Source organism: Thamnophis elegans, chromosome 4, assembly GCF_009769535.1.
Source record: "Thamnophis elegans isolate rThaEle1 chromosome 4, rThaEle1.pri, whole genome shotgun sequence".
Lineage (NCBI taxonomy): Eukaryota > Metazoa > Chordata > Lepidosauria > Squamata > Colubridae > Thamnophis > Thamnophis elegans.
The window spans coordinates 86955493-86976343 of NC_045544.1; the positions used below are offsets into that span (position 1 = coordinate 86955493).

Genomic DNA, 20851 nt, shown 5'->3' on the forward strand with positions numbered 1-20851 from the left:
GGATCAACGTTCCCAAACTGGGGGACTAGCCCAACTGAAAGTGAGTGGGGGACAAAGACTCGCCAGTATTTCACCGCTGTTTCTAGGTCTCTTAAAAAATAAACCAGCCACGTCCAAGAAACATAATATTTTCTTTCTCTATGTTTTACCGCCATTGACCGAAGAACGTGGTTTTTGTTTTCCCGACCTCGTAATTTTGTTTCTTTCTCTCTCCCCCGCCCTTCCAGAGATAATGGCACCTTCTAGAATGCTGTTTTATGTTTGCGAAAGGGCTTCACTTTCAGTCGGCTTCCACTGGGTGGCGATAGTGTGCAGTATTGAAACTGTGGTTGCGCGTGTGGAAGACCTGTGGTTAAGAATTACCAAGCACTGATAGATGATAAGGAAAAGTACTGTATACAAGTTTAAGTAGGGCTGCAGAAATCTGGAAAATTGCCAGACCATAGCAAAGAAATACAGAAAACTTTTTACTCTCTGCTCCATTTAGTGATCGTCTGATGATTGCATCCCAGATTGAGATAATAGAATAGAATAGAATAGAATTCTTTATTGGCCAAGTGTGATTGGACCCACAATGCTCTCAGTGTACATAAAAAGACAAGATACATTCGTCAAGAATCATAAGGCACAACACTTAGTGATAGTCATATGGTACAAATAAGCAATCAGGAAACAATATCAATATAAATCGTAAGGATACAAGCAACAAAGTTACAGTCCTGAAGTCATAAGTGGGAGGAGATGGGTGATAGGAATGATGAGAAGACTTATAGTAATAGTAATGCAGTCTTATTGAATGGTTTGACAATGATGAGGGAATTACTTGTTTAGCAGAGTGATGGCGTTCGGGGAAAAAACTCTTCTTGTGTCTAGTGGTGTTGGTGTGCAGTGCTCTACAGCGGCATTTTGAGGGTAGGAGTTGAAACAATTTATATCCAGGATGCAAAGGGTCTGTAAATATTTTCACAGCCCTCTTTTTGACTCATGCAGTGTACAGGTCCTCAATGGAAAGCAGGTTGGTAGTAACTGTTTTTTCCGCAGTTCTAATTATCCTCTGAAGTCTGTGTCTGTCTTGTTGGGTTGCAGAACCAAACCAGACAGTTATAGAGGTGCAGATGACAGACTGAATAATTCCTCTGTAGAACTGTATCAGCAGCTCCTTCTTTTGGCAGTTAAAATGGGCTGTACAGGTAGTCCTCAACTTACAACCACAATTGAGTTTTATGTTGCTAAATGAACATTTGTTAAATGAGTTTTGCCCAAATGACTTGCCACTGTTGTTAACATTGACATTGAAATTGTTAAGTTAGTAACATGGATGCTGAGTAAATATGGCCTCCCTGTTGACTTTGCTTGTCAAAAGATCGCAAACACCGATCACATGACCTCAGGACAATGCAACCATCATAAGTAAAAGATGAAAGATCATCTTCTATACGAGTGTGCACTGATTTAAAATTATGGAAGAGGGGTGTTCCTGCTTTCTAAAAAAATGTTAAGTGGCAAGCAAGGAAAAGGGCTGTTGTGGATTGAGTGTTATACAGACAGTATGGCTGCGTTATGAGAAAACCACTTCTCATAATTGATTTAATCGGAATTTAACCAATAGATTTAACTCAATGATTCCACTTTTCTGGGTTTTCATGACATCCTGAACCAAAGACAATCCACTGGGTTTGTTAGACTAAATTATGCTAGACTAAATTTATGGTAATTTGTGGTTCAGATGGCAATCACAGATCATATATGTTAAATGCTTCAGTGACTGTAGCAAACACAGTGGTTAATTCTGAGAATATAGTATGTGCTAGATTATAACAATCTGGGCAATCTAGTACACAGTATATATTGTTCTCCAGATGTTACAGTAATGAATTCCAGCTCTCATTAGCCCCCATCCCATCAATACTAAGGATAATGACATTTGCAATCCAACCATATCTGTGGGGAAAGCGAATTGTATATCCTTCTGCTAGAAAAAGGAAAAATATATTTACCAAATTATGTTACAGTATCTAACTACCTTATCATATGACTTTTTATGTAAAGATATTTTTCAGATGTATCTTATGTAGTAAGCAGTGATTCTACTTTAGTGGATTCCTTAATGCAGTAACATTTTTTTCAGGTTTGCCTGAAAGTCTGAAAAAAATATTAAAATAAGTAGCAGTGTTGTCCGCCTTCACAAGTCAGAACAGTCTCTTCCTAACCAAAACATACACATCCCTGAAAATTATTTGCCTCCATATTCATTTTTTAATAGCATCTTATTATTCTAAGCTAATAATATGGATGTAAAGGATTGTGTTGTCCAGGAGCAAGGAATTCGTTGGTCACTATTTGTATTTAAGACTTTTCTTCCGCCACTTGAAGTGGCCTGTGTTCAGGTATGGTAGGAATTGTAGTCTAACATCTGGTAGACCATGGGTTTTCCATATGTATTGTAAACCTACAGTGCAGAATTTGAGTTAAGACTTCATATGATAAAAAATAACTGGGAAGAAAAATCATGTTTGAGAGAAAAACCTTACTTAATCATTTAAAGGTAAACTATGGATAAATTTGCATTTTCTTAAGATCTCATATTTTGGTTTCATTATTGTTCAAAAATATAGAATACAAATTAAGTAATTAATTTCTTCCAGAATCATCATAATTATTGCAAAACCTATGAGAAATAACAACAACATAGAATTTCAACATGTAATCAGCACAACAAGTGAAGTATTTAGGAGCAGAAAGAGTTTTAGGAGTACCGTAAGTTTGTGCTTATAGCACTTCAGCAATAAATATGGCAAATACAATAGGGGAAAGTGAGTTTCTTGCGATATTTGTATTATAAAACAGCTGCAATGGGCAAAAAAATTACCTTGAACAAAGGACGAAGAACCACAACCAAGACAATGACCAGATAAAAGAAATCTAAGCTCAGAACAGAACATGTACCAGTAATTTGAGAAACATTTCAAACATAGCCTTCCTTAATTCTCATGATAATGGAAAGGAGAAGGGAGGCTCAGTCAGACATTCAAGATTCTGCTACTATAAACTTTTAGTAAAAGTAATATTTATGTAATATCCAAAGTCATCTATCTTGGAGGACTGACATCAATTATTAAGTTTATAACTGTATGCCGCTGTACCTTTCGCTGCACAGTGAACTGTACTGTACAAAACATCTTTTTTAACATATTTTTAAAATTTGTCAAGCTGTTGATATGCTAGTAGAACTGTAATATTAGCTTTTATTTTAACTTGCTTGTGGGGCGGGGGATGTGTTAAGCCATCACAGAGCTAATATAAAGCAGAACTTTATTATCAAAAGATTCTAGGTGGATGAAATACGCTATTAAATTTTACTATTAGGCAGTTTATAAACTTCTATTTGGTCTATTTTCATTGATTTTCAACTCTTTGACTGCCCAGGATGGTGCATAGAGGAGGAATGTAAGGAAAGCAGTGCTAGATCAGCCCAAGGGCTATTTTTGACAGTAGCGTTTTCAACATAGCAGCCGGTTGGTGAAGGTAAGCAGAACACATTCACAACAGCTTTTTCACTCTCACTGACCTTATATTGAGACTTGCTATCTCTGATAATTAAGTAATAATCATAATAATGCTTGTTAGCTAGTGATCAGTAACCAGTCTTATCCTCAATTAATATTCAATCTCCTTTTAAAATTATCCAAGTTTTGGGTCATTGCTATAGAGTGGGAGAGCAAGTTTCACAAATTATGTACTATGAAGAAGTACTTTTCCCTGTCTTGGATCTCCACTATTCAACTCATTTGATCTGGCTGTCTAGATGGGGAGGGGGGTTGCTCCCTCGCCTCATTGTTTCATGTGCATTCCTTCTGAAGCTGCCCACTCAGTGAAAAACGATGACCTCTGCACATAGAAGTTTATTGTTCTTTTACATTTAAGAGGGAGGAGGGACAAGATTGAGTTATCTGTTGAAAAGAAGGTTGGAAATCATTTATATATTTCTTAACTTTAGTTTTTGGTTTCCTTTTCTTGCACTTTTAATTCCTTTTGTTTTTCTGAAAAAAGTTCTTAATAATTAAAAGAAGTGTATCATTCTTTGGTTAAGGTGACATGACAGCTGTGCTCCCAGTTTTTATTAAGTTGACCCTACATTCTAGTATTTTGCAGGGAACTATTCTTTGTAACTGTTTATTGGGTGCCAGGTATAATTTTATACAGCGAGCAAGTCTCCTCTTATTTATATTTCAGCCCCAAATTTAATAAACTTCCCTCATAGAATTGTTGCTCATTTGCCTTCTTGTGTGCTTTTTTCTGCACCTTATCCAGCTCTTGCATTTATTTTAAAATGCAATGGCCAGATCTTGATGCAGTATTCTAAATATGACCAGGAATAATTCAGTTAAGGGTATTGCAATAGTGATAGAGCCTTTCCTAATAATTGTTCGTATGGCTTTTGTATTTTTGTGGAATGTGGAATGAAACTTCAATGATATTACTTTCATTCTGTAAACTAGCACTCAGCCTTGATATCTGTAATGGTATGTAGGAATGACTTTGGGAAACAGATGAGGAGCCTCAGCTTAGATCAGTGATGGCGAACCTTTTTGGCACCAAGTGCCCAAACCAGAACATGTGTGCACGTGTGTGCGCCGGAGCACGGGAAACCTAAAGACTAGTGCACGCATGGATGTTTTTTGGCCATTTTGGGACCTTTTTCAGGCTGTTTTTGAACCATTTACAGGCTGTTTTTCAAGCTGTTTTCAGGTTATTTTTTGGCTGTTTGGAGGTTATTTTTCAGGCAGTTTTTCTGGCCTGAAAACAGCCTGAAAAACGGCCTGAAAATGGCCTCTTTTTTAAACCAGAAGAGCAGCTGGCGAGAGCACATGGTGCCCACAGAGAGGGCTCTGTGTGCCACCTCTGGCATGCATGCCATAGGTTCGCTATCACGGGCTTAGATAATAGTCTGATAAATGAAATTGGGGTCCAAAGGGGGGATTGGGGTGGAAAAACCATCTCAGAAGGGTTTCTACTTTTCAGGAAAGTGAAACTAAGGAAGGAAAGAGATATTTTCAGACTTGCAAAAAATTTTCACTGTAACCTTACAATAAAGATAGTGTCAATACTCATGGTAGGTACTTCTTGTCTGGATTACCTCGAAGAGCTAACAATAACATGACAAGTGAAGACCATTGCTGATGTGTACCACATTTACAAGATACCAAACAGGAGCATGTTAAAGACAAGGCTGGATTGACAAGTTATGCGGCTGAATATAAGCTACACCTGTTCCCCAGTCCTTTGTGCACATGGAGCTGTCTTTTGACCAAGGCAGTCCGATGTCGATATATCTTTGAATTTGCAAGGGAATCTGTAAAACCCATTGGCTTCTCCTATTCAATTTAGCAGGGATGCTTTCTCATTCATGTAAACAGAAAGGACCAGTGGTGAGTTCCTACTGGTTCGGACCAGTTCAGGCGAACCAGTAGTGGTTTGGTGGCCTGTTGTTGGAACCGGCAGTGACCCAGACCTGCCACGCCCCCGAACCGGTTCTCTGGGTGGCATCATAGGCGCTGCCATCTTGTTTTTTGCATCTGTGCATGCGCAGAACAATTTTTATTGCAATGTGCATGCATACACAGTACACAGCGCATAGTGTGCATCAATCATGCACGTGCACACACAGCACCACCACAACCAAACCAGCAGTAGTAACTACCGGAACCCACCCCTGGAAAGGATCAGTGGTGGGCTGCTGCCTGGTCAGACTGGTTCAAGTGAACCAGTAGTTGTGATCACTGGCTGGGCCCGCCCACCCGTCTCTGCACTAGCCTTTCTATTTATAACTAACTTTTTGGCTTGTTCCCCCCATCCATGCTGCCCAGCTGAGTTCTGTGCTGCACCTGCTGTACTCACCGGAGCTGCCTGAGTTGATTAGCTGCATGTTTGAAACTCCGTTTCTGCCCCGAAGAGGTGCATGTGAGCGAAGCGTGCACAGGTGCACACTCTCACAACCAGCGAACCACTTGTTAAGTCCAGGAAAGGACTCATAAAAATAGTGCTTGCTCTTTGGAAAATATTTAAGAATCCTGTATTTAAAATATATTTGCTGCTTGAGTGATCAGGGACAACAGTTAATCATTTACATTTCACACATGATTAGTCTAATGTATTCATTAAACCCTTAAATCTAAGCATTCTTCTGTACATAACCATTAGAAAAATGATTTTGCTGAAATGAGAATATTACCCGTTCAGTTAATTGTCTTCCTTTTGTTACCTTTTAAGAAATAAATCTCATTGTATTTGTTAGGATTTACAGGGAGACACATGTTTGGCTTTAGTGCAGCTTCTTTTCTTTTCCTTTTTTGTGGCACCTGTAGACCTCTCCAATTTTGGTGGCATGTTACTAAAAGTTAATGATTTGTATCACTTGCCTCCATGTGCTTACCAAATTTTAAAAACTAAAACAATCCTGACAGTTATTTCCCCAATCCTGGAGGAAAAAACCTCCACTACTTTACTTTATATTAGTGATGATGAACCTTTTCGGCACTGAGTGCCGAAAAGGGAGCGTGCAGGCTCGTCAGGGCCGCAACCTGGAAGACGAGTTGCCCAGGGGCCATGCGCGCACCAGAAAATGAACTTTCTGTTTCCTTCCTTTGCTGCTTGCTGCCATTAAGAGATTTCAAATTTCAGCGTCTGTTCCAAAGCAGCCAATCATCATTCCCTTATTGGACTTTGCCACCAGCTAATTGGGCACAGCAATGGAGTGGGAGTGACTTCCAACATCCCGCCAGTTTCTCAATGTCTTTGCTATGGGAAGCTGCCAGGGAGTATCAGAAATCACTCCTCCATAAGATATTTCTGGCCATCATAAAATGTGTGTCACACACACACACACACACACACACACACCAAGGTCACGTCACTGATTTTGGTTGCATGGCAACTAGTTCAGACTTACAACTGGTTGTAGTGTTCCATGTTCATGGGACAGTAATTTATGAGGTTTTTTTGCAAGTTTCTGGCAGAAAGATTTTGTGAGAATGAATTTGGATTTATGACTGCATGATTCACCTAACAACATCATGAAAACAGTCATAAAATAAGGCCCCATCATGTGGGTGCCTTCACTTATGACAGTCATGAGTTATAACCAAAGTTCCAGGACCAATTTCATCCATAAGTCAAGAACTATCTACCTGTATATTGATTCTGAAATACATGGAGCTCACACAGAATCCACTTGGCCCATTGGAATGAGAACAGACACTGGACCACAATTCCTTTTGTTTGAGAACAGCAGTCGGCAAAATCTTTCAGGGAATCTTGCCTATCATTCCTGGAGTTTTCCAATACTTTTTTATTGTTTCAATGTATAACTTACCTTTGCCTAGAGATGCCCATAAAAGATTTACAATATATTAATAATGATGAAAATGTAATGATTGAATTGATTACAACTTAAATCAAATGCAATTCAATTCATAAACAAACGGTTAAAATTAAGGTGGTTTCACTGTTTGATAATGTGATAGTATTAGCTTAAACAATAGAGTCTCTTGTGGTATTTCTAAAAGTTTGGTTTATTTATTATTGATTTAAACAATTTATTGTTCTATCCAGCCCATGACATGATTCTGTGTGGTTCAACCAAAACAAAATTTAACCAAATACAATCCAGAAATAATAACAGCAGTAATATTGATATATAATATGATCTAAAACAGTCCATTTAATCCATAAAGACCAAACAGTTCACCAAGAGGACTGATTTAACCTCTCAATGTAGGTATCTGAGGATTAGACATTTTGATCCAGCCCAAAACCATGCATATTTTATATCCCAGTATAAAATTTGGATAATTTTGATTTATTTAAAATTTTGCAACCCGCCTTCTTCAAGTTCATTTACATTTGCAACAGTGTCCTGAGGAATGAAGGGGATCTCATTACAATTAATAGACCCATATCTTAGCTGCTTCATTTCTAGGTGATACTTTTCATTTGATGTGGTTGTCTTCTTCATTTTTGGCATCTCCTCACCATCTTCATCACTTTCCTTTTGCTGAAACAGCCCAGATAATAAATTTTGCATTGTAAAAACAAAACATATTTTAGAAAGTCTTGATGGAGAAAGGCAAGAATGACTGATAACCATAGGTTTCCCATTACTCAGTGTTGATACTATTGTGAGTGCAGAGTCCACCTCATTCCACTAACTTCAAGTCCTTTCCACATTAATTAGGCTATGGATTGATCTAGTTATCCATGCATAAATCAAAAGCATGTAAAGTTGGATTAATAACACTCTATGAGCATTATAGAAACAACCCATTTTTTTTGGTATGTCTGTAGAAGGGTTCTCCATCAAAGGTATATTTTTCATAAGTCATCTTAATTATAGGATTTTTTTCTGATCCCATCTACTACATTTTTGGAACATAGACCATGGCTACTCTAAAGACAAGTTGATCTTATAGCAATAGCAATAGCAATAGCAGTAGACTTATATACCGCTTCATAGGCCTTTCAGGCCTCTCTAAGCGGTTTACAGAGAGTCAGCATATTGCCCCCAACAATCTGGGTCCTCATTTTACCCACCTCGGAAGGATGGAAGGCTGAGTCAACCCTGAGCCGGTGAGATTTGAACCGCTGACCTGCTGATCTAGCAGTAGCCTGCAGTGCTGCATTTAACCACTGCGCCACCTTGGCTCTATGGTTTGTGTGTGTGTGTGTGTGTGTGTGTGTGTGTAACGATCTTTTATTAGAATACTAGGATTAATATAGTACTCTGATTTTTAAAAAATAGCACAATGAATGTCATGTACTTGGTACAGTAGAATGGTTTCTCTCCTTATCTATCATCTGTGGAATAATGACATTTTTATTGCCTGATTGTACAAATACTTCTGAATTTTACTGTTAACATAGCCAAACTTTCTGTATTATGATATTTGAAGGATACGCTGTCACTGTTCTTTTTTTAAACCTTATCACCCAGGTTTTACTTTTCTCTTCATAAATTTCATGGTCTAATAATCTAATTGCATTTGCGGCATATACTTCTAGCTACTCCATCACGCAATCAGATTTTAAATATCTCAGCCGCTAACAAAATACCAACTTTACAGAGCAAACAGGTTTCTCAACATTACAAGCTGACCAGTAACTTTGATCTGAATTCTTTGAAAGTTATTAAAACAAAAGTTGGGAGAAGTTGTTACATAGGTGCAGTAGTTTATAAGGATCAGCATCCTGGGCCATGAATCATAATTATGCAGTAATTTGCATAATACCTGATTAGTAATGATTTCTTAAAGGAATAAATCTTTGAATGTATTTTAAAAGATAAGCCATTCTTTTTTTACTTACTACCTCCTTTCCAATCTTTTCAGGGCCAAGGACATATCTGGAATTTCCAAACAATTATAAAAAACAAACAAAAATTCAGTTGGAGTAAGGGGCTTCCCAGTTATAAAAGAAAATGCCTGCAAGCATATTGATGCCTATGGTCACCATTTGGTGGGGGGCTCGCTATAAATACTGCATGAAGCTTTTAAAAATCTGCAGTGACTCTGTTACAATCCTCGGATTTAAGCTCAGCTTTGAATTCAATGATTGATGATTAGTTTAAGGACAACAGGAAGCATATATTCGCAAAGTTTTATTGATATCAGGCTTTTTTCCTTGAAATCTGGATGGGAAACAGTTAATCCAAGAATGAGAATACAATAGCTGTGTCATTTATTACACAGAAGGCAGGATAACAAGAATTCTAGCAAATAATCTATTTTTAAAATGAAACACCTCTGTATTAGCAATGTAGGGCAAAACCCCTCATTCCTCCAGCTGAGGATATTTCTACTTCATTAATATAATAAGAGATCTGAGACCATTTTTAAAGAACAAAATCTACCTCTAGCTTCATTTAAACATAGATGGTCCCCAAACCAAGCAAGAATATGATGTCTAGAGAAACCTGCTTCCTTGTTTTTTTTCTTTTACAAATGCCATGAATTTTTCAGCCATTTTGGCAGTCAGAGTGCTGCAGGAAGCCGTGGAGGCTGAGAATGGGCTGGGGGGAGGGGCATGTGCAAGTGCCGTGTGGCCCATTTTGGCCAGCAGAGTGCTGCTAGAGGCCGGAGAGGCTGAAAACAGAGCACTTGCTTGTGGCCCTTACATTGCATTTGTTATATTTACCTTGTTTTGTGTCCTGTAGTATTCATCCACTGCATACTGGTATTTAGGTTCATTGAGTCCAAGGAATGTGGCAAATTTCCCACCAAGAAATTCACAAGCTGTAAGGATATTGGGAAAAAAAGTAATTTGAACAAGTCATAGAGCTTTCTGCGTGTGCAGATATGCAAGTGTATTTGTGGAGTATGAGTACAATCAGAGCATCTATTAGTAGATAGTGGCCAGTATTAGTCCACAATTTTTTCCTTATCACATGCAATTTATTTTCTGGCTTTTGGAAGAAGAAAATAAATTCTGTGGCTGGGGCACAATCCATTATTAATTTCTTTATAAAGGTGTAAGAACATATAGGTTTTCTCAGAAATTGATGATGATGTACTACTAAGCATTCTTACTTTATCAACCTATCATTTACACTTAATCCCCCCCACCCATATACTTACCAAAAAATGCTGTGGCTACAATTTGAAGTGCCCAGCTTCGTAGATAATTACCCCAAGAGAGATTGGCCTATGAATAAAGCCAGAGATCTGTTGGTAACAATAGAGACTCATCTGCAGCTGCTACAAAGCAATCATACTACAAGGATGCATTTCAGAGCAAGATCGTAGGCTTCAGTTGCAAAAAGAGAAAGAGGAGGTTATTGCTATACCAAAACTACAACCAAGTGGCCACTTTTGCTGAAATTTCATTCTTATATTACATAAAGAAAAGCATCACTTTCCTGAAAAAAACAAAAAAAACCCCAAACAAAATGTAATAGTAATAAGGCAATTCTCTTCCTGCCCCACACCAAAATTATTTCTCTAGCTTATCTTCCCTTTTTGTCCTTTTTCATGAATAAACTATAACCTCCTTGTACCCATAAATAGAATGGCTATCAAATAGTAGAGCTTCTAATAGAAGGGAACCAGGGCCAAAACAAAACAATCAAGGCTAGGAATTAATATTTAATATTACATGAGTAAATCACCCTTCTCAGCAGCCAAGAAATCCAGCAGGAAGACATAAAGATTTTTGCAGACAATATATATATATATATTTGTTATATTTATGCTGATAAATAAATAAAGGGAGACTAGTATAGATCTATTTCAAGCTATTTAGCTCTCATCAGCTAGCCATACCCTATGTTGGGAATCGAACCTGTGCTCTATTGCCTCTCAGGCAGATGTGTTAACCATTGAGCTACAAGGCTCGACTCCTTATCAGCCAGTCAGGGTGAGAGGTATATATTTAAAGTCACAACCCCTGGTATGCCCAAATATGGGAGGAAGGTCACACTTCCACTCTCTGTCTTCGGCTCATCACAAGAGACCATCCAGACAGAAACCCAATATTTTTTTTACTGTTGCCTTTTTGTTACATTTGTTATATTTATGCTGATAAATAAATAAAGGGAGACTAGTATAGATCTATTTCAAGCTATTTAGCTCTCATCAGCTAGCCATACTCTATGTTGGGAATCGAACCTGCGCTGGATGGTCTCTATATATATGATTTTTACAACCCCTGGTAAGCCCCAATTATGAGAGGAAGCTAACTGCTTCCATCAAAGTCTCCCTTTATTTATCATCACAAAACACACACACACACACACACACACACACACATATATATATATATTGCAGACAATATATATATATATAATATATATAAATATATATATAATATATATAATATAATATAATATATATTATATATTTATATAATATATATATAATATTTATATTATTTATATAATATATATAATATATATATAATATAATTATAAATATATAATTATATATATAATATATAAAAAGTTATTTAACTTTAAATATATACCTTTCACCCTGGCCTGGCTGATAAGGAGTCGAGCCCTGTAGCTCAATGGTTAACACATCTGCCTAAGAGGCAATAGAGCACAGGTTCAATCCCCAGCAAGGGTATGGCTAGCTGATGAGAGCTAAATAGCTTGAAATAGATCTATACTAGTCTCCCTTTATTTATCAGCATAAATATAACATATATATATACATATATATACATATATATATATATATATATATATACATACATACATACATACATACATACATACATATATATATATATATATATATATATATATATATATATATATATATATATATATATAACATTTTTTCACATATTTGAAAACACACACATCATTTATCATCTAGTAAGGTATTAGAAATGATAATTGAAAGATCAACAATCTGATTCTAAAATATTTCTAAAGTTCATCTCACTTCATTAAAAAGTCTTAGCATTTGTGTCACTGCAGTTGATCTGCTCCTTTCTTTTGTTCTGACCCAGCTCCCCAAACACAACAAACCCTCTCAAGTCAAACCAATGATTTCTTTATTAGGAGCACCTGTAGCCCCAGAAAAAGGTTTCTCTCTCACCGCAGGCTAACAAGTCTGTCCAGCAGGGAGCTGAATAGATGAATAGGAGAATGCCATATCTATTCATCTCCGCCCCCTGCCTTTTATCCCCAGAGCCACGGTGGGGCTTTGCTAGCAGAGGTGGCTCTTCTGTTCCAAGGATTGGCCCACAGATTTCCACTGCTCTCCTCTCCTCTATCTTCTGCGTATCTGTGTGTCAGCACTGGACCTAGCTGTTCCTCCTCTTCCTTATTAGTCACCTCCAGACCTGGAAGCTGTTGACTCTCCATCTGAGGGGTGACAGATGGCCAAGACTCTGCCTCTGTCTCTCTCTCTCTGACAGCTCCATTCCCTCTTCCCCCTTGGAGCTCTCAGGTTGCCTTGATGCTGACCCTGACTCCCACACCTCCTCCTCATCCGATTTGGCTGCTGGAGGGCCCGGTGGCCAACAGACCACAACATTTTCTTTCTTTCCTTTCTATAGAATGCATAAAAAACCATGGACATGTAATCTTTCAAATCCTTTTGTTGTGGCCTTCTAAAACTGAAGATACCAAAATTTCGCTGAACAAAATTTCTAAGTTTTGGCAGAAAATGTGAAAAAAATGCATACATCTCAGTGTAAGAAATTGATAAGTAGTCATTTCTAAAACAATTAACAAATACAGCCTGCCCTTCTTTATAAAAAAATTAGGCTTCATTCTCTTTATATTGAAATTGCCCAAGAAATATTATTTCTCCTATATGTAGATGCATCAGTTGATTAATATTACATTTTGTATTAATACTTCAATCTCTTATAAATCTTAATTATCAGAATACTAAGTGATCTTTTTTTGTAATCTACTGCTTCCATTAAATTATCTTCAAAGGACAGAAACAAACCCCAGATTTCAGGAAAAGCTTATTTTCCAGGTGATTGCTTCTGACATGATCAGCAATCGTGTTGCTGTTGATTTTCAGTGGGAAAAAAGAGGGGGATCTATAGGTTGCCCTAATGTATCCGCAGTCATACAAATAGATGATGATGATGATGATGATGATGATAGCGATTGTAAACTCACAGTTTCAAGTAATGACTTCTGATTGTCCTCCTCAACATCATCTTCTTCTGAACTGCAGTCCTCCATTGTTTCACCATTTGTGAAATAAATAATCTTTCCAGAAGATTTATTTTCCTTTGTATTATCTCCCAGTTCCCTTCCATCATTCACTTCCTCCTGTTCATCAAAATGAAAATCAACACAGCCAAAACAATTTTAGGAAAAGATGATAACTCTGATTTTTTATTTCATCTTCTAAAAATAGAATAAAAACATAGTATTTGTAGCTCCGGATTGAACTGTGGGGTCCTTAAGGTTCTCTGATCTTGGTTGTTTTCCTGCTGATGTTCCATTACCAAACTAGGTAACATCATCAGTGATGTTATCATATGTCCTATTTAGGTAATGAAACATCTGCCAAAAAGAAAGAAAAAAGCAACCAAGCTCAGAGAGCACCAAGGACCTCACAGAATAAAAACAGACTTTTCAATTTTGAAGATTTTATTTGAAGACTTCTAAAATTAAATCAAAACCTCCTAAGCAAGTGAGGAAAGTGTGATCTAAATTTTGTAGATATTGTGTTGAGAACATTTGAGCAACAAGAAAAGGAAACACATCAATCAATTTGGTGGGAAATAAGAAAGAAATTGGCATGAGCATGTTGTTTCTTCCCATTCTTTTAAGGTGTGCTTATATGTGTTGTTCCTGGAGATATGTTTTATGTATACTTGAGACTGCTTTCATGTATATAGGGTACTTCATTTGTTCTTTCAATCCTCTGATGAAGTAGTCCTTTGGAATAAATTGGGACCTGTGGTACAAATAATATCATCAACTAGAGGTGGGTTGCTCCCAGTTCAGCCCGGTTTGGCCAAACCGGTAGTGGTATTTTGGCCTGGGTCACAGAACTGGCAGCGACCCAAGCTGGCCATGCCCCTGAACTGATTACCCAGTTGCCGCTGCCATTGCCGGCATGTTGTTTAGTAGTCTGCACAAAACGAATCGGTAGTAAAACTGGGAGCAACCCACCGCTGCATAAACTATTATGAACATTAAAAGACAAAATTACCTATTTTAATGTGAATCAAAAATCAGATTTACTATTGTGGCATGGATTTGTTATGATACCATGTACATTAATGCTTGAAAATAGTGAGGGTTGGCTATCTGTACTTTTACTTTTCACTCCAGATGGGCTGGTAAATCAACACACACACAAAATTTCCATTGCTGTCTCATTTTAAAAAAAAAATCAGGAGTAGGTTCTGCTCTTTGCACATGGTTACAATGTTGAAAATCTTATGCCAAAGGATTATTAGGATATTCATAAGCCAAATATTATTCTTATGATTAATATGTGCTTACTTTGTTGCTACCCATCATGATTCCAGTCAACTTTCCTTATGACTGAAGCCCAAAGGAAACAAGAGAAAATGAAGTATGCTTCATTCCTCATTTCTAAATCAATTCCTTCAGCTATATTCAACTTCTTTCAAAACAATACTTACTTTAACTATCAGCAGTGAATATTCAAACCCATTAAAAAGAAAGATTGCACATCAGCACACATTTTAATAATTGTATGCATTTAGTTGTACAATAACAGGTTTCCCCAACCAACAAATGTATTATTCAGCATTATCTTTCAAGACATTGTTGTAACAAAGACTGTAAAGTCTTTGGAAAAAAACCCAAAGAATTTCATCTTGTATTAACTTCAAAGCAGTGGCGATTTGACAGAACAGAACAAGAACTTACCTTTAGAGTTTTTGGGGAATTGTTCATCATGGAAATAATATCAGATTAAAATAATGCTGAGATAGAAAATGTATAACACATCACTGGGGGTCCAGGCAGAGAAATCTTGGAAAGAAGAGCATTTCAAAGGAGGCCAGCTGAAAAAAACAGTATAATAAACCAGGATATCCCTTTGTCAACAAGGGTGGGTCAAGTTTGAAATGTGGGCTGGACTTTCTCCTATTCTGTAATTTAATTACCAAATCTAAATATTATAGTGATAAGCTAAGCCAGAAAGCTAAAGAAATGCAAAATGAGACTTTAGAAAATGGCTACACATATGATTACAATCAATACATTCCCATTTTGGGGGGTTATCTCCAGCATGTTCTGTTCTATGATCCACAATCCCCACCTCCTTTTTAAGTCAAATGCTTTTGTGGTTTAGAAGTTCCGGGAGTACAATTCTTTTCCAGCAGAACTAATCAGCCACAAACAAATACTGCACCTCTGTTGAAAAGCAAGATTACTTGGAACTGTATATGCTATGCCATCTATGGGCTGCTTTATAGCATTGCTGTGTCTTTTAAGACATAATTCATGACATAGCTTGCTGCATCTTAAAGTGAGTGAGGGAACAATATAAGAAGAGAAAACAAGGATGCTGGGGAGGCGTGAAAAAAATCAGTATGGCACCCCCATCCCTTTTTATGTACACATTAAATAGTAGCAGGGCTTCGGTCACGTGTTACTGTTTGCTGTGTGCAAATTGAGAATAAGACATAGGTATTTTCATATATATTTCCTTTTTGATATTTCCAAAACAGAGCAGTGACTGGTACCCCACTGCAAACTTAAAATTTTTGGAACAAGCTGCAAACAATGGACTTTTTGAAGTTTTTCTTCCAATCTCTTTGTATTTATTTCCAGACGTGTCATGAAATCAAAAAAGCCTTGAATTCTGACCATTCTTTAACTACCTGTACTCAGTCTCTCTCTAACATCATGAGTTTCTTCTTCTCTCCACACTATGATTCTGATCCATGAAACCTTATGCTGTAATAATATGTCAGTAATGATAATAATAAGTTTGTCTTTAAGGTGCCCCAAAACATTAGGTTTAATTAAAAAAAATCTCACAGTGCAACACTGCCCTCTGGAGAATTTACAACGAAGTATCGAATACATTAGCTTTGTTTGATTTCTCAATAGCCCTCCATTTAATTCGATCTCCCTCCTGCTGCCCTTCAATAGTAATAATGACCAACCATAAATTGCTTCCTTGCTGCAAATATATGTAGTTTGAAAATGAAAAAAATGATTTAACATTACAAATCAAGTCCAATGAGGAGAGCTTATGTGAAAAGAATGCATCAGTTCTGGAGAGAACACTATCCAGAATCAGAAATTACAGAACAGAGGCTAGCAGAATGTCGATTTATAATATGAAATGGTTATTTAGAAACATCAGCTGCTTTGCTATCCCACTTCCTTTACATGGACAATCTAAAGCCATGTGGAAAAGGATGATTGGAAACTGAATCACTGCTCAACAGCCAAGATATTGCAATGGAGTTTGGACTGGCCAAATGTGCCATCCTCACTCACCATCAACACAGGATAGTGAAAACTGAAGGAATCAAGATGCCCTATGGAAATAACATCAAAGTATGGCATGGAGCTGCTCATTCTTCTGCGGTGGAATTCTGGCACTGATGATATTACTTTATTTAAGTTTATATGCCCCCCAACTCTCAGCAACTCTGCCTGGCCAAGAGATAAAAGCAGCTTTTACAGGTATTTCCACTCAAATAAACTCCTTGCCTTACCTCTAAAGCACAGGTGTCAAACACACCATGTCACATTGCCATTATGTTTTGTGATGTTTTTTCCATTAGCAGAGTGAGGTGGGTGTGGCCTACGCATGACACATCCGGCCCAAGGGCCGCCAGTTTGACACGCCTGCTCTAAAGAGTCTCACAAGTGATTCAACATTGAGTTGTGATAGTATTTTGTATCTGATTTTCACAGATAAATATCACATTAATATAATAGAGACATGCAAGAGAAAAAATTGGGAGTTGAAAAGTTGCATCTTCTATGACCTCCACATAGACCAGCTTCCTTGAATCCAGTAAGGTTTTGAACTGTACCAAGAATTGCATTCATTTCAGTAACAGTGGCTAGAGAGCCAGTTTACTATAATGGTTAAGGCATCAGCTTAGAAAGCAGGAGTCTGAGAGTGGGAATCCCACTTTAGGAGCTCTGGTGGTGCAGTGGTTAGAATGCAGTATTGCAGGCTAACCCTGCCTATAGCCAGGAGTTCGATCAGCCTTCCATCCTTCCAAGGTCAGTAAAATAAGGACCCAGATTGTTGGAGGCAATATGCTGACTCTAAACTGCTCAGAGAGGGCTGTAAAGCAATATGGAACAGTATATAAAAATAAATGCTATTGCTATTACGCACAAAGCAGTTGGGTGACCTTGAGCTAGTTATTCTCTCTCAGCCCTAGGAAGACGGTAATGGCATTCCTGAAATCTTGTCAAGAAAACTGCAGACTTGTCCAAACAGTCATCAGTAGTCAAAAACTGACTCAAAGGCACCTCCCCATTAAACCAGTAATTAAGTCGAATGATATATAAAAGTACTACAATTTGTTTCTTGATAATTTCCTGGGGGAAAATTAACATGCCAGTCATTTTATTATTTATGAAGTGTTATAAGGCTTACACAGCTTTTATAAAACTGTTTTAAGCCAGGTGTTAGGCTTAGTTCATATATTTCTTAACTAGAAAGGTGTGAAAAGAAGCAGCTCAAGATGTAAAAAAAAGCATGTCTAATTTCCATCTTGTATACCAAACCCAACTCTAGTAAGGCTAAAAATTCTGCAAACATACAAAGAAACAATTTGAAAATAAACATAGAACATGCTGATATTGAATAATTTGGTCATTTTTTTAATGAGAAAAAGTACATTGGTTGAAAGTAAACCTTTATATACACATACATATATTTTAGGAGTGTAAAATATTATATATCATTAAAAATCATTCTCTATATTATATAGAATTCAAAATAATGGTAAACACTTTTATCTTGAAAAATCAAACAAGGTAAGGAGTACTTTACTTTATATTTTATTGATATATTTAGAGCCTAAAAGCCAGGATCAGAACAAAATGCAACAACAAGGATTGAATAGCATGTGAAGATGCATTTGTCTGCATTCTACAATGGCCAAGTATTAAAATTAATGTATTCGTATTCTAAACATAATATAGCTGGATAGTTTTCAGAAAAAGACAGAATTTTGTGTTTGTGTGTGTGTGTGTGTGTATGTATGTCTGGATTTGTGTGCCCATGTGTGTATGTATGTACACACAGCCAAAATAATTTAAAATAGTTGAACTATCACAAACATTACATTCTAATTGTAGACGTGCTGAGAAGCCTTTTAAAAATATACATTACTTCAACTTCCAATTTTATGTAAGGTTCCCAGTGTTTCCATCCTAATTATTGATCAAAATTTAGGTCTACACTTTTTAAAATGTAGATTCTGATATCATAAACCAATAATTTCCTGGGAAATCTTAACAAAGATGCAATGAAAAGTTTTTACTCTTCCTTCCCTCGAAAAATAAATACATGAAAAATCTGATGGCTCCAGATTAGATCATTTATATTTTGTAACACTTTTTTAAATGGCTGCCGACCTTTTTAAACTGTTAATTAAATATTGTAATCTCTTATCTATCTGTTAAAGAAACAAAACATGACTGTGCAAATATATGGAACTGAATAAATAAAAACTCTCAAAACATACAATAACTGTAATACAAAGTATTATTAACCAGAAGGTTTATCAAGACTACAGTTCCTCACTATATATTGTGTAACTCAGTTATATTTTATCACTATTGAGAAGTGCTTGGATATCCTCAAGATCTTTAAATATCTAGTAAAATATGTACAGAACAAATTTATGTTCATAATTCAAATATTTTCTTGTGACTGATTTATCTTATTTACTTCAAGCAAGCTGAAAAATATTGACTTGATTTCTGGCAACAGCCAAAATATAGGATTGCAATAGGGCATGCACATCAATTTAATGAATAAACATAAATGGGACAAAATAAATGCCTAAACACTTGGCCTTAATAAGGATTCCCATAGGTGCTAGGTGATAACCCTAAGCTACATTAAATATTCCCACTAACTGTCTTCAAAAAAACAAGTCAGAGAAATTTACAGAAATTACCATAAACAAATCCAATATATAAATTAACAGATTTGATGTTGACTTTGAAATGAAATTTTATCAAATTCCATGTGAAAATTCTTTAAACATTTGTTATCTATAATTTATCTGTTGTTTTTTTAATATTAGAAAACAACAATGTTTTCCACTGGCAGCAAATATACAACTATTGGCAATAAATTGCATACTGCAACTTTCTAATTACATATGTATATAAGGAAGATATATAGTACTGTAACTGCACAAAGAAAATATTCAAAACCACCCTGTTTGTAGTTTTGTATACCATGAAATAACATTACTGAAGTCTTAGTACAACTCTCTCACATTTGAACAGAGGTGGAAACAAATAAACAGAGATAAAAAGGCTTGTTTTTACATTTCAGCTTTTACTGCCAAATAAGACTTGTTCTCAGTATCACCTTTTTGAATCTTCTGGTATCTAGCTTTCCAATTACATCAATAAAACTCATTTTTGTTTCTCCATCTTTAGCATGCTTTAATATTTGTTATTCAAGTCCCCCCCCACACACATTTCCTTGTGTCATAATTCTAAATGTTTAACAAATGATTATGGGAAGCTTCTTTATTTAGGGAAACACCCTTATTGATTTGACATAGCAGTATTTAAAAGTGATTCCACAAAGTGTGACCTTATAGAATCAACCATCATTTGAAATCACTTTTACTATGATTTCATTTGTAAAATTTGAACGTGACCCGTCAAAACCGCGCTCGACTAAGCCGCGCCCGATTAAACCGCGTCGCTGATGTCATCAACAGGGCAGCAACAGCCAGCGCGGAGAAAGAAGGGCGCTTTAAATAGCGCTTTGAAAGCAAGCTGATTCAACTTAAGGTAAGGGTTAGGTTTAGGGTTAGGTTTAGGGTTAGGTTAAGGGTTAGGGTTAAGTTAAGGGTTAGGATTAGATTTAGGGTTAGGGTTAGGCTAAGGGTTAGGTTTAGGGTTAGGTTTAGGGTTAGGTTTAGGATTAGGTTTAGGGGGGTTAGGTTTAGGGGTTAATTTTAGGTTTAGGGTTTACAGCGTGCTTCTGTCTCCGCGCTGTTGTCGCCCTGTTGATGACGTCAGTGGCGCGGTTTAGTCGGGCGCGGTTTAGTCGAGCACGGTTTTGTGGTGGAACCAAATTTGAAGTGCAAAAATGGCAGCAATCTACAGTGTAGTCCTGCAGAAATGTAATTTATACTGTCTAAAACTTTTCTGTGTTTAACTGTA

General features: G+C 36.7%; 1 protein-coding gene across 1 annotated transcript; it reads right to left on the reverse strand.

Moving 5' to 3' along the window:
* Nucleotides 1-7590: 7590 nt before the first annotated feature.
* On the reverse strand, nucleotides 7591-15602 carry FAM177B (family with sequence similarity 177 member B). Its single transcript, XM_032216966.1, has 5 exons — nucleotides 15377-15602; nucleotides 13640-13795; nucleotides 10629-10695; nucleotides 10189-10286; nucleotides 7591-8053 (listed from the first exon to the last, which is right to left on the reverse strand). Exons 1-5 carry the CDS (start codon nucleotides 15404-15406, stop codon nucleotides 7859-7861), a joined length of 546 nt encoding a protein of 181 aa, XP_032072857.1. The 5' UTR covers nucleotides 15407-15602; the 3' UTR covers nucleotides 7591-7858.
* Between the last annotated feature and the right edge of the window lie 5249 nt (nucleotides 15603-20851).

Bases quoted from the DNA above. Each gene is read 5' to 3' on its own strand.
- FAM177B (XM_032216966.1), bottom strand. From the start codon at position 15,406: ATGATGAACAATTCCCCAAAAACTCTAAAG. The intron at 13,796-15,376 runs GTAAGTTCTTGT...TTTGATGAACAG, and splicing joins ATTCCCCAAAAACTCTAAAG to GAGGAAGTGAATGATGGAAG. The intron at 10,696-13,639 runs GTGAGTTTACAA...CTTTATTCATAG, and splicing joins AGAAGTCATTACTTGAAACT to GCCAATCTCTCTTGGGGTAA.